Here is a 14,442-nt window from a genome sequence, read left to right as displayed (position 1 = left end):
ATGCACACTATCTGATCAAAAGTATCCGGACACCTCCAAAAACATACGTTTTCCATATAAGGTGCAATGTGCTGCCATCTACTGCCACGTACTCAATATCAGCGACTTCTGTAGTCATAAGACATCGTGAGAGAGCAGAATGGGACGCTTCGTGGAAGTAACGGAATTCGAACTTGGTCAGGTGATTGGATGTCACTTGTGTCATACGTGTGTACACGAGATTTCCACACTCCTAATCATCCCTAGGTTCACTGTTCCCGATGCGATAGTGAAGTGGAAACGTGAAGGGACAGTACAAAAGCGTACAGGCCGACCTCTTAGTTGATTGATAAGAGACCTCCAACAGTTGAAGAGGGTGGTAATGTCAAATAGGCAAACATCTATCCAGACCATCTCACAGGAATTCCAAACTGCTTCAGGATCCACTGCAAGTACTATGAAAGTTAGGCTGGAGGTGAGAAAACTGGGATTTCATGGTCGAGCGACAGCTCATAAACCACACATTACGCCGGTAAATACCAAACGACGCCTCGCTTTGTGTAAGGAGGGTAAACATTGGAAGATTGAACAGTGCAAAAACGTTGTGTGGAGCGAAAAATCACGGAACACAATGTTGCGATCCGATGGCAGGTTGCGGGTATGGCGAATTCCCGGTGAACGTCGTCTGCCAGCGTGTGTAGTGCCAACAGTAAAATTCGGAGACGGTAGTGTTACGGTGTGGTCGTGTTTCTCATGTAGGGGGGGTTTGCACCCCTTGTTGTTTTGCGTGGTAATATCACAGCAAAGACCTACATTGATGTTCTAAGCACCTTCTTGCTTCCCACTACTGAAGAGCAATTAGGTGACGGCGATTGCATCTTTCAACACGATCGAGCATCTGTTCGTAATGCACGGCCTGTGGCGGAGTGGTTACATAATAACATCGCTGTAGTGGACTGGCCTGCACAGAGTCTTGACCTGAATCCTATAGAAACCCTTGGGATGTTTTGTAATTCCGACTTAGTGCCAGGCCTCACCGACCGACGTCGATACCTCTCCTCAGCGCAGCACTCCGTGAAGAATGGGCTGCCATTCCCCAAGAAACCTTCCAGCACCTGACTGAACGCATGCCTACGAGAATGGAAGCTGTCATCAAGGCTATGGGAGAGCCAACACGATATTGAATTCCAGCATTGCCGGTGGAGGGCGCCACGAACTTGTAAGTTATTTTCAGCCAGGTTTCCGGATACTTTTGATCACATAGTGTAAATCTGTCAACTGTGCCTGGCAGTCCTGGTTAGCTGCGTGGTGAGGATGTTACCGATCAGTGAGTGTCCTAACAACTCAGAGCCAATACCTGCTCGACGCAGTGATGCATGGTGAGACTGCGACGTTTCTGTCCGACATCAGCCAGTTCTAATACGCAGTCCAGGTGTGGCACACATTTCCGTGAGCTTCATGTAGAGATGGTTACTTAGCAGTTGACGTGTAGACAAGTCATAGCCAGTACCTGCTTGACGAACAGGTCGCGGTGCAGCGTGTTGAGGCCAATCTCGTTGAGCCGGAGCTCCGTCAACTCCGGCAGGTTGTCCAGGGCGCCTGCAGTCAAGCTGGACAGGTTGTTGCGGGACAGAAGCAGCGTCTGGAGCTGCTGCAGTTCCCGGAAGGCGCCGCGCTCCCACACGGAGAGGCTGTTGTCCGCCAGGTCCAGGTACTGCAGCGACGGCATCGCTCCTGAGACGTCCGCTGGAACCTGCAACATCGCGGCGAGTGGGGAAGCTGTCCTGCAGCACGGCCCACAACTTACAGAAGTGGTTTACGCTATACATGTGCAAACTTGACCGACAAATTAAAATTTATGTCAAAGCCAGGATTCAAACCTGCGTCACCTGCTCACAAAGCAGATACGCTAACCATTACATAACCTTGACACAGTGGCTTTGTTCATCTGCCCCAGCACGTCTTCCTCCTCAATTCAAATTCACATTCCCGCTATCTGGGTTCGAACCCCGGCCTTGGCACCAATTTTCATTCATCACCTCAGCCGGCATGCAGTGTGGTCCATTGATCGTGACCATAGCAAATATCTCACAAAATAAGCGTCAAACGAAAAAACTACAAACAAGGAAGTTTGTCTAGCTTGAAGGGGGAAACCTCATGGCGCTATGGTTGGACCTCTAGATGGCGTTGCCATAGGTCAAACGGATATAAACCGCGTTTTTTAAAACTAGGAACCCCATTTATATTACATATTCGTGTAGTACGTAAAGAAATAGCAGTGTTTTAGTTGGACCACTTTGTGATAGATGGCGCTGTAATAGTCACAAATATATCGCTCACAATTTTAGGCGAACAGTTGGTTACAGGTAGGTTTTTTACATTAAAATACAGAATGTAGGTACCTTTGAACATTTAATTTCGGTTGTTCCAATGGGTTACATGTACCTTTGTGAACTTATCATTTCTGAGAAAGCATGCTGTTACAGCGTGATTACCTGTAAATACCACATTAATGTAATGAATGCTCAAAATGATGTCCGTCAACCTCAATGCATTTGGCAATACGTGTAATGACATTCCTCTTAACAGCGAGTAGTTTACTTCCGTAATGTTCGCACATGCATTGACAATGCGCTGACGCATGTTGTCAGGCGTTGTCGGTGGATCACGACAGCAAATATCCTTCAACTTTCCCCACAGAAAGAAATCAGGGGACGTCAGATTCGGTGAACGTTCGGGCCATGGTGTGGTGCTTCGACGACCAAGCCACCTGTCATGAAACATGTTATTCAATACCGCTTAAACCGCACGCGAGCTATGTGCCGGAGATCCATCATGTTGGAAGTACATCGTCATTCTGTCATGCAGTGGAACATCTTGTAGTAACATCGGTAGAAAATTACGTAGGAGATGCGCATAAAAATGGTTCAAATGGCTCTGAGTACTATGGGACTTACTTAACTGCTAACGTCATCAGTCCCCTAGAACTTAGAACTACTTAAACCTAACTAACCTAAGGACATCACACACATCCATGCCCAAGGCAGGATTCGAACCTACGACCGTAGCGGTCACGCGGCTCCAGACTGTAGCGCTTAGAACCGCTCGGCAACTCCGGCCGGCGAGATGATCACACATTGCACCATTTAGATTGCCATCGATAAAATCGGGGCCAGTTATCCTTCCTCCCATAATGCCGCACCACACATTAACCCGCTAAGGTCGCTGATGTTCCACTTGTCGCAGCCATCGTGGATTTTCCGTTCCCCAATAGTGCATATTATGCAGGTTTACGTTACCGCTGTTGGAGAATGACGCTTCGTCGCTAAATAGAACGCGTGCAAAAAATCTATCATCGTCCCGTAATTTCTCTTGTGCCCAGTGGCAGAACTGCACACGACGTTCAAAGTCGTCGCCATGCAATTCCTGGTCAATAGAAACATGTTACGGGTGCAATAGATATTGATGTATCATTCTCAACTCCGACGTTTTTGGATTTCAGATTCTCGCGCAATTTGTCTGCTACTGATCTGCGGATTAGCCGCGACAGCAGCTAAAACATCTACTTGGGCATCATCATTTGCTACAGGTCGTGTTTGACGTTTCACATGTGGCTGAACACTACCTGTTTCCTTAAATAACGTAACTATCCGGCGAACGGTCCGGACACTTGGATGATGTCGTCCAGAATACCGAGCAGCATACATAGCACACGCCCGTTGGACATTTTGATCACAATAGCCATACATCAACACGATATCGTAATTTTCCGCAATTGGTAAACGATCCATTTTAACACGGGTAATGTATCATGAAGCAAATACCGTCCGCACTGGGCGAATGCTACGTGATCATCAACATCAGTTATCTGCTATATTAGCAGGTCCTTTGCCTCTCCATTTTCTGCGATCCATTGCTTCCTTCTTAAGGCTGCTGTATATTGTACTGTCCATCATGTCATCCAGTATCTGGAATCTCTTCCTTCCTCGCTTCCTTTTCCCTTCTACATAACCTTCTTAAACTGTTTTTGTCGGTCTGTCATTCTTTCTTAATATATGTCCAATCAAATTTCTTTTTCTTGTTTTTATTACATCTAGTACGTGATACCACGTACTTATACGTTTGTGACTATTACAGCGCCATCTATCGCAAAGCGAAAAAAGATGGTCCAACTAAAACATTCATATTTCCTTACGTACTACACGAATATGTAATAAATACGGGGGTTCCTATTAAAAAAAAACGCAGTTGATATCCGTCTGACCTCTGGCAGCGCCATCTAGCGGGCCAACCATAGCGCCATCTGATTTCCCCCTTCAAGCTAGACGAGTTTCGTTCTTTGTAGTTTCTTCGTTTCATGCTTATTTCGTGAGACCTTTGGCTCGGTCACTATCAATGGACCTCCGTGTATACATTGTAGAAGAGAGGTGGAGCTGGGTCCAAGATGTACGAACCTTGTCTGTTAGTGCTGCAGATTTCCTTAATGGGATCGAAGTTACATCCTTTTGTCTGTAGAATGTTCCTCAAATCATTCCCATTGAGTTTGGGAGGTAATCAGGATCATCTACAGCATCTAGGTGACCTTATGGCGTGTGGTGGACGACTCTTTGTGTGGCACTGTCATTTCCCCACTTTCCCATTCCGGTCCAGAATGGTTTGCCGAAAGACCGATTATCGCCAACTCTCACTGTCAGCTCAAACCTCAATATTTTGCTTTCATCGCCTTCCCTCGAGATATACGTGGAAGAGAGTAATGTGTTCTTGAAAACTTTTAGGAATATCAAGAGTAAACCGCACTGTGGTACAGAACGCCTCTCTTACAGCGTCTGCCGCTAGAGCTGCCCAAGCGTCTCGGTGACTCAAACACACACCAAATGAACCTTCAACGAAACACGTTGTTCTTCACTGGATCTTCTCTATTTCTTCCGTCAGACCTACCAGGTAAGGATCCTAGACTGACGAGCAATATTCAAATATTGGTTGAAAAGATGGTTCTGAACTATCTCCTTCGTGTGTGGGCATATTTTCTGAGGATTCATCCAGTGACGCTGACATCTGCCTTACCTGTAATTACTTTTATGCAGTCGCTCCACTTTTTAATCGCTCCGTACTCACACTCTAAAATGTCTCATGTAAATGACTGCTTCCAGTGACTGTTCGGCAACTGTGTAGTCATACAACAACGCAAGTTTCCTTTACTTTACGTCTATGGTCACATACTTTTGTTAACACATTACCGGTTTCGGTCCATAATGACCATCATCAGATCTGTTTCATAAAAACAAAGTCCTAATGTACCTCAGCCATAGTGGCATCGTCACACCTGGGCATTTAACATTTGACGGTGCCACTATGGCTGCAGTACATTAGGACTTCGTTTTTATGGAACATGTCTGATGGTGGTTTTTATGGACCGAAACCGGTAATCTGTTAACAAAAGTTTGTGACTATAGACGTCAAGTAAAGGAAACTTATTGCATATACGGGTCACTGTTTTACTTGCGATAATGACGCAGCTTGTGATACAATAAGGTGTCTGTCCTCTCATTTTCTCCATACCTTCCATTTATTTGTGTTCAGGATCAACAGCCAATCCTTGCACTAAGGGTCGATGCTCTCCCGTACTTTCTGCATTATGGTACAGTTCTCTAGCATTACGACTTGTCTGTATATAACACCATCATCCACGAAAAGCCTCTTGGAACTTCCGACGTCCTCCAATAGGGCATTTACATTTATTGTTACCGTTGTCGCTAACATTCAAAATATTTCTGAAGATATCATTCACAGTTCCAATTGACCTGCGACACTCCCTTGGGGTACGCCCGCAGCTACTTCTATGTCTGAAGACTTCTCTCCAATGAGAATGACATGCTGTGTTACGTTTGCGAGAAATTCTTGAATCTAACCATATAGTTGGTGTGATATTCTATAGATACGTATTGTGTGCATTAGGTGGCAATGCGGAACTGTATCTAACACCTGATGCCGGCCGCTGTGGCCGTGCGGTTCTAGGCGCTTCAGTCTGGAACCGCGTGACCGCTACGGTCGCAGGTTCGAATCCTGCCTCGGGTATGGATGTGTGTGATGTCCTTAGCTTAGTTAGGTTTAAGTAGTACTAAGTTCTAGGGGACAGATGACCGCAGATGTTAAGTCCCATAGTGCTCAGAGCCATTTGAACCATTTTTTTAACACCTGAGCGAAGTCAAAGACCACGGCCTCCACCTGGGCGTTTACATCTGCTACTTTGCCTGCCTCATAGACGAACAAAGCGAGCTAGGTTGCACACGATAATTGTTTTCGTAACTGACTTTGATTCTGAGTCGTGCTGCGGCTCGCGTTGGCGCTGTTTGTAGGTTTCCGCCCTCTGTTGTGGGCCAGAAGGTATCGTTTAGTTGGTATTGTTGCGGTTGTTTGTCTTGTGCTGACTGGCGCCACTCGGTTTCACAAGCAGTGTTGCCAATTTAGCGACTTTGTCGCTAGAAATGGCGACTTTTGCCTTTGTCTTAGCGACAAAAAAAACTTTTTAGCGACAAAAATTATTTAGCGACTTATCTGGCGACTTTTGGAGTACTGACGACTTTTGAAGTACAAATCAAAACTATTTTGGGCCAGTATTTTCATTAACAACACTAAGATTTTAACTATAGAATGGATACTACACTGACTTTGTTCTAGATCACTAAGTTGAATTAAGTTCTTAGCAGATCATGTAGCATTGTTCAGCATTTAGTAAACCTGAATGTGGGAATACAGAGTAAGAAAACCTTAACTATAGAACAATTCATTATTCATTACCCACTAGCCTGTTGTCGTCAATAGCGTATCGACCTATAATTCTTCAACTTTTGAACTCCCTTTATTTTTCGAATTGACAAAAAACATACGTTATATTAAGTATAATAAAATACATTTCTGTCTAGCAACCTCTAATTTTTCGAAATGTTAACTCGCAGTCAAATTATTACCACATGCACAGTGGTAACGCAAGAACAATTCGGTGGGGGTATCTGAGACATTATTACGTTTTAAACAATGAACAATAGGACTGATATCGAGTTACCGAATCAGTAGATTGTTTCATGACCTCTAGTTCGCCTGAGTTTGAATGTATTTTCAGTGATTATAAATTAGTGAAACTTATGTTGTGATGGCTTACATAATGGATTTACCGCAGAAGAAGAAGCAGTACGCTCAAAAATATCGGGATGCGTGGGAAGCAGAACCTGAATTCAATGTGTGGCTGAAACCAGACTTATCCAAGGCAAGATGTCAAGTATGTGCAACAGAATTTTATGCTAAATTGTGTGATATTAGAAAGCATTCGAAAACTATTAAGCATAAACAAAAAATTGATTTAAAAAAATACAAACCACCTTACCTGAAAAAAATGTCAATGCTGAATGTTGAAGAAACACTAAAAGTGAATAAAAATAATGCTGTAGCGTATGTAGCCAAATAATTGGGTTTTAGTGGCGATTTCATAGACGGTATGCTGCAAGAATGGCATAATATCAACTTCATTAGGTGGAATACCATTACTAACACTGTTCGATTTTGGAGTGAGGTTTTGCAGTATAAAAATGCCGCAGGGGAAAATCCTTTTTCTTTGATTTCACAGCTAGCAATGACTGTTCTATGCCTACCGCATTCAAATACAGAAGTGGAAAGAAATTCAGTTCTATGAACATTATAAAAACTAAACAACGTAACAGATTATCGTTAAAGACAATTAATGCTTTGATCATATTGAGAGACCAGCTGAAGAAACAAAATAAAGATTGTGCATCCTTTGACATACCGTCAGACGTATTGGAGCTTTTTGCAACGAACAAAAGTTACTCTTTTGCGACAAAACCAGTCGAACTCCAACATCATCTTTTGAGCGACGTTCAGACCTCTACGTCAACTACAGTTCTGTCAGAGCATGAAACAGAAGAGTTATTCGATCTTCTGAGTGACGGCGATGAATAGCTCACATACCGGTATGTATATATTTTGTAGCCTAATTTGAGTTCTTGCTTTCTTTTGTTGCAAATATAGTTGTATATTTCTAGTATATTTGACTACTGTGATTGAAACAAAAATTTATGTGTTCCGTCAATTATGATAACATGTTTGATTAAACGTTAGCGTATTTTATATGTATGTTGTTGCAAGCGATGCGTCATTTAATTAAGACAATATAGCAATTACGTATGAGACAATTTTTATTAATATTTTAATAACCCGCCACTGGCTTATTGCACCATTCACAGCACGAAAATTTCAGTATACTACTAGTAAAATCAGTTTTAGCGACTTTCTAGCGACTTTTGATATTGAATCTAGCGACTCGGGTTTTTTAGAGTTGGCAACACTGTTCACAAGCGTTGCCCTATCTTTGGGGCGACGTCGTTGTTTTCCCGGGTCGTGTGAGTGGGCCAGTTCGGTTGGGGACTCAAAGAGGAGCCAGGTCCGCACAGTGCAAGAGCACGCTGGGACCGCTGGCGGCGCGCATGGACTGCCGGATGGAAGGGCTGTGGTCATCAGGGTTCACGACCTTGCTGTAAACTGGATCCAGCAAGCTTTAAGATGAGTGCATTTGGTTTCAAGTAGGGAATCCTCCACCACTGTGATATCTCGCGATTCTCCAGTGACTTGTGTTCGTGTTGCTGCTCGTAGTGTCGCTGAGGCGGAGAGCAGCGAGTGGAGTGCTTTCTACTTTGGTGGTAGTGGTTCCTTTCTCGTTCTGGGGCCACAGTGCAGACCGCCGGTTCTGGCTTCGGCGTATTGTTCCATAGCTGCATTTGGTTCATCGAACGCCAGGTAGCTTCAGCAAGATTATCATTAGTCATTCGTTAGACTGCCACTAGTCTGAGTTACCATCTTGTGAAGTGAATGCAACTCTTGGCTGCCTATCTCATCGCTCGCGAAAGTGTTTGTTGCCGGACCTTCACATCGGTCGACTGCTGAAGCACCGTCTGTGGCCCCTTGTGTTACAAAGTTTACCATCATCTTATTTCACCCGACTGGTGACCAGTTGCTTGTTTTTTTTTTTTTTCAATTAACGTTTGCTATTGTATTTGCTTTTTTACAGCAGGTTTCTAAATTTTTTATATTACTGCCATTCCTGGCGTGTAAGGCCTTCTGCTCATATCACAGTGGCTTGCTTTTAAAACATTATCTGTTGTATCTGTATTTAATGGTGATTTGCTAAATTGTTACTCACTAAATACACTATTATTTACACTGTTGTTTATTCCTTCATTAACAACGTATGGTATTTTAAATTTATTGTTGAGTCTCCAATTGTGTGTAACTGTAAAAGGCAACCAATAGTAACTGATTACGGCACCGTCCACAATCGTAACCGAATCCTGCCTTCCTTTACTACCACCAGGTCTCGGATTCCTACGGAAGAGGTTTTCGGTCTCCAGAAACGTCGTAATGCGTGAGCATGAAACGTGTTCAAAAATTCTGCAACAGACTTCCGTCATAGACAGGAACGACCTGCGTTTTTTTTTCACAGAAACGCTTCGCTCCCCCTCTGAGCTACAGCATTCTGCAGTTAGTAGAGGAAAAATTTCTTTCGCATGCTGTACGTAGAGTTGTACTGGTATCCCCTGAGGTCCACCACCGTTTCCTTTATTGAGTGCTTTTAGTTTCTTTTCTGGCCCGTGGTCAGTTGTTTGGATGTCTATCATTTCGACGTTCGTACGATGAAGAAACCACAGTACGATATTTGTCGATGACACAGTTTTAGGAAAATGTATTTAGTATTTTGTCTTTCTTTGTGTCATGGGAGACAAATTCTTTCCATCGTTCCACAGCTTTTTTGTACCAACAGCGCTGACTGGTTAACCCGCCTTACACGAGTTACTATCGATGATCTGGGTCAAAGTTTGGCGGCATGTTCATACAAAATTCCTGCCGTGGATGTCATATCATTTTGGTTGAATGTAATTAGTGGGAGGGATCCAAATAGCACAACATCTGTCCAATATAAGCCCCTCTATGAAGAAAGTACCGGTTTCTGACACAGATTCATATGTTGTTACCAGAATGCAATTTCGTGGTGGACAACGAAGAAACTGACTTTACCTATCAGAAGGAACCCTACCACTATATACGCGATCATCGTTTTTCAGCCGGAAGGGGACATATTCCCAGCGACCGAACATTGGTCGCATACTTGGTATGTGGCTCATTTCACACGTTACTCGATAACCACTCTGGAATTACTAGACTTTCAGACTTATCTGCAGCAGCAACACTGGATCATACGAGAAAACTGCGACAGGAAAAACGTTGAGCACTTCCAAAACTTTTTAATCCTCTCTCTTGGTCTGGATTGACGGGAAACGCAAGTTAGTATTCAGTGAGAACTGACGATGCTCTTGGAATTCTAGTGGTCTTTGCTGAACAAGAAAGACAATTCTAATGCCGAAGAAGCGACTTTTTTTGTCATTTTTTCTGTTTTGTACGTGAATTTGGAGACGAAAAATTTAAAAAGTTTATATAAAATTGAGACTATGTGATGAGAAGGTAGTCATTACGTGCATTTTAGGAAAGGACGAGCTATAGGGAAAAACAATGAGGATGGTAGGGTTCTTGCTCATGATAGGCTAAGATCCCAAACACAGGACGGACGATCTGGACGTGTGTCCGCCAGAAAATGGAAATTGGTAAAGATGGAAAATATTTTAATTATAAAAAAATAAAAAAAACAAAATTTGTTCTAGATGCAATGTTAGCTGCATATAATGCAGTTTTAAAATAGTCAGTTACTTGAGAGATGGAAACAACAAGTGGAAAAACGTAGCACACATTCAGTGACTCCTGATCCTTTGTTGCGTGTTGTGCTAATTTTGCACAACGGCCGATTTTCGAGAAGGATGTGAGGGGTTGTCAAGTCCAAAACCGTAGAAGGAGAAATATCGATCTTCAAGAGTAACTGAAGAGTGGGACCAAGGATGGCTTCCTAAATAGGCACGCGAGCTGGATGTGCGGGCTGCCCATGTGTGTTCGAGTATAATGACTTTTCTGGAGACGAGAAATCTACTCTGTAGGAATCAGCATGGGTTTCGAAAAAGGTGGTCATGTGAAACCCAGCTCGCGCTATTCGTCCACGAGACTCACAGGGCCATAGACACGGGTTCACAGGTAGATGCCGTGTTTCTTGACTTCCGCAAGGCGTTGGATACAGTTCCCCACAGTCGTTTAATGAACAAAGTAAGAGCATATGGACTATCAGACCAATTGTGTGATTGGATTGAAGAGTTCCTAGATAACAGGACGCAGCATGTTATTCTCAATGGAGAGAAGTCTTCCGAAGTAAGAGTGATTTCAGGTGTGCCGCAGGGGAGTGTCATAGGACCGTTGCTATTCACAATATACATAAATGACCTGGTGGATGACATCGGAAGTTCACTGAGGCTTTTTGCAGATGATGCTGTGGTGTATCGAGAGGTTGTAACAATGGAAAATTGTACTGAAATGCAGGAGGATCTGCAGCGAATTGACGCATGGTGCAGGGAATGGCAATTGAATCTCAAGGTAGACAAGTGTAATGTGCTGCGAATACACAGAAAGATAGATCCTTTATCATTTAGCTACAAAATAGCAGGTCAGCAACTGGAAGCAGTTAATACCATAAATTATCTGGGAGTACGCATTAGGAGTGATTCAAATGGGAATGATCATATAAAGTTGATTGTCGGTAAAGCAGATGCCTGACTGAGATTCATTGGAAGAATCCTAAGGAAATGCAATCCGAAAACAAAGGAAGTAGGTTACAGTACGCTTGTTCGCCCACTGCTTGAATACTGCTCGGCAGTGTGGGATCCGTACCAGATAGGGTTGATACAAGACATAGAGAAGATCCAACGGAGAGCAGCGCGCTTCGTTACAGGATCATTTAGTAATCGCGAAAGCGTTACGGAGATGATAGATAAACTCCAGTGGAAGACTCTGCAGGAGAGACGCTCAGTAGCTCGGTACGGGCTTTTGTCAAAGTTTCGAGAACATACCTTCACCGAAGAGTCAAGCAGTATATTGCTCCCTCCTACGTATATCTCGCGAAGAGACCACGAGTATAAAATCAGAGAGATTAGAGCCCACACAGAGGCATACCGAGAATCCTTCTTTCCACGAACAATACGAGACTGGAATAGAGGGGAGAACCGATAGAGGTACTGAAGGTACCCTCCGCCACACACCGTCAGGTGGCTTGCGGAGTATGGATGTAGATGTAGATGTAGATGTAGATGCCGAGTCTTCTGTGTCGACTGTAGGTACTCGGTCCAGCGCAACATTTCAATTAGTATTGCGGTCCGGCATTTTTCGGTCGACAAAGCTCTCCTCAGTTCGGCAGAATCGTGTTGCCAGCGCTCTTTACCCTTCACTATTTGTTCACTGTACGAAGGACGTTCATAGGTCCAGTCACTTTTGCATCAAGAGAGTGGTGCAGGAAGATCTGCAGCGGATAGGCGGCACTTGGTGCAGGGAGTGGCAACTGACCCTTAACGTAGACAAATGTAATGTATTGCGAATACATAGAAAGAAGGATCCTTTATTGTATGATTATATGACAGCAGAACAAACACTGGGAACAGGTACTTGTGTAAAATATCTGGGAGTATGCGTACGGAACGATCTGAAGTGGAATGATCATATAAAATTAATTGTTGGTAAGGCGGGTGCCAGGTTGAGATTCATTGGGAGAGTCCTTAGAAAATGTAATCCATCAACAATGGAGGTGCCTTACAAGACACTCGTTCGACCTATACTTGAGTATTGCTCATCATTGTGGGATCCGTACCAGGTCGGGTTGACAGAGGAGATAGAGAAGATCCAAAGAACAGCGGCGCGTTTCGTCACTGGGTTATTTGGTAACCGTGATAGCGTTACGCAGATGTTTAGCAAACTCAAGTGGCTGACTGCGCAAGAGAGGCGCTCTGCATCGCGGTGTAGCTTGCTGTCTAGGTTTCGAGAGGGTGCGTTTCTGGATGAGGTATCGAGTATATTGCTTCCCCCGTCTTATACCTCCCGAGGAGATAACGAATGTAAAGTTAGAGAGATTCGAGCGCGCACGGAGGCTTTCCGGCAGTCGTTCTTCCCGCGGACCATACGCGACTGGAAAAGGAAAGGGAGGTAATGACAGTGGAACGTAAAGTGCGCTCCGCCACACACCGTTGGGTGGCTTGTGGAGTATAAATGTAGATGTAGAGTTAGCCTAGGGATCCATCGTCACAAACCTTTAAAACTGAATGGGAATGGCATAAGAGAGGATTGAGAATTCTCGAAATATATTATGCGTTTACGAAATCAACGGATACTGTACATTTGCTAGGCAACGGCATTACCACACTATGCAGAAAGAATTCAAAGATTTACTTGACAACGAAAGAACATAAGATTCCAACAATCGACAGACAGGATTCATTGTTCTGTAACTCAAGAAGCACTTCATATTAAATTTTCAGGCATGCAGCATGTGACGAAATTGGTGGTATGAATAGTAAAACTCATAAAGTCGCACGTACGAGGCTGTAGGATGTATGAGGAAGGACAGTCTAATGAAGTTTTGTGAGCACTCGTGTACGAAAAATCGCATGAGGCTTTGAAGGAGGCTTTGAGACCTACTCATTGAGAAAAAGAGGTTAGTTTGCAATTTTGTGGCGACGAACATGGTGATGTCGTTTCTTCAATTTCGTGGGGGTGGCATAACTGTATACGGACGGCTGAGATCGGACAGGTTTGCTCGACCTTGTTGAGGTGATGACAGACGGCACGCCTAACGACTCAACATGCTTTTGTTCACTGCCTGGCCTCCGTAAACATTCGGCAAGCGCATATGAATACCTGCGAAGCTCTGGTTTTCCGCCAAAAGAAACTCAATCACACCTCTGTTACAGACGCCACTTTGGAGACTACATACAGCGCCACCACCAACTGCAACTTCATGAAACTACAGAGACTAACGCGGGAATATTCCACGATGTTACACAAAAAAATTCCACATTTTTCCGACCGAAACTGACGGAGCCAAAAGTGGTCTATTACCTTTTGAACTCCCATCGTGTTATTCCACTGCGGGTTGCAAGAGTTTTGGATGGAACTGAACGAAGAGTTTGGAGACACTATACACTATTGCAAAGTACGCTGGGTAAGTCAATAAGCAAGCCCGGAACGATTTTTCGACTTAAAACGCGCTTTTGTTGAATGCACGAAGGAAAACAGAGTACTAGGTACTCTGTCCCAACAGACCTTGGAAGGTTCAACGGTACCGACCGCCCACCGTGTCATCCTCAACCCATAGGCGTCACTGGAGAAGGGGAATATGGTAAATACACGACTCTAGCAGCCTTTTCCAGTTTTCGTGACCGGAGCCTCTACTTCTCCGTCAAGTAGCTCCCTAATTGGTCTCACAAGCGGCGAGTGCATCTCGTTTGCCAACCGCACTCTGGAGAGCAAGATGGT

General features: G+C 44.0%; 1 protein-coding gene across 1 annotated transcript in view; it reads right to left on the bottom strand.

The window, feature by feature from the left end:
* LOC126109478 (leucine-rich repeat-containing protein 15-like) overlaps nt 1-14,442 on the bottom strand; it is a 120,105-nt gene that overhangs the window by 57,344 nt on the left and 48,319 nt on the right. Inside the window, exon 6 of the mRNA XM_049914505.1 lies at nt 1,490-1,732. Coding sequence (XP_049770462.1) covers nt 1,490-1,732 — 243 coding nt within the window. The remainder of the gene's footprint in view (nt 1-1,489; nt 1,733-14,442) is intronic.

This window comes from Schistocerca cancellata, chromosome 12 (assembly GCF_023864275.1).
Source record: "Schistocerca cancellata isolate TAMUIC-IGC-003103 chromosome 12, iqSchCanc2.1, whole genome shotgun sequence".
NCBI lineage: Eukaryota > Metazoa > Arthropoda > Insecta > Orthoptera > Acrididae > Schistocerca > Schistocerca cancellata.
Note: the sequence above shows the minus strand (reverse complement) of the source record. Positions and strands in the feature narration are given on the sequence as shown.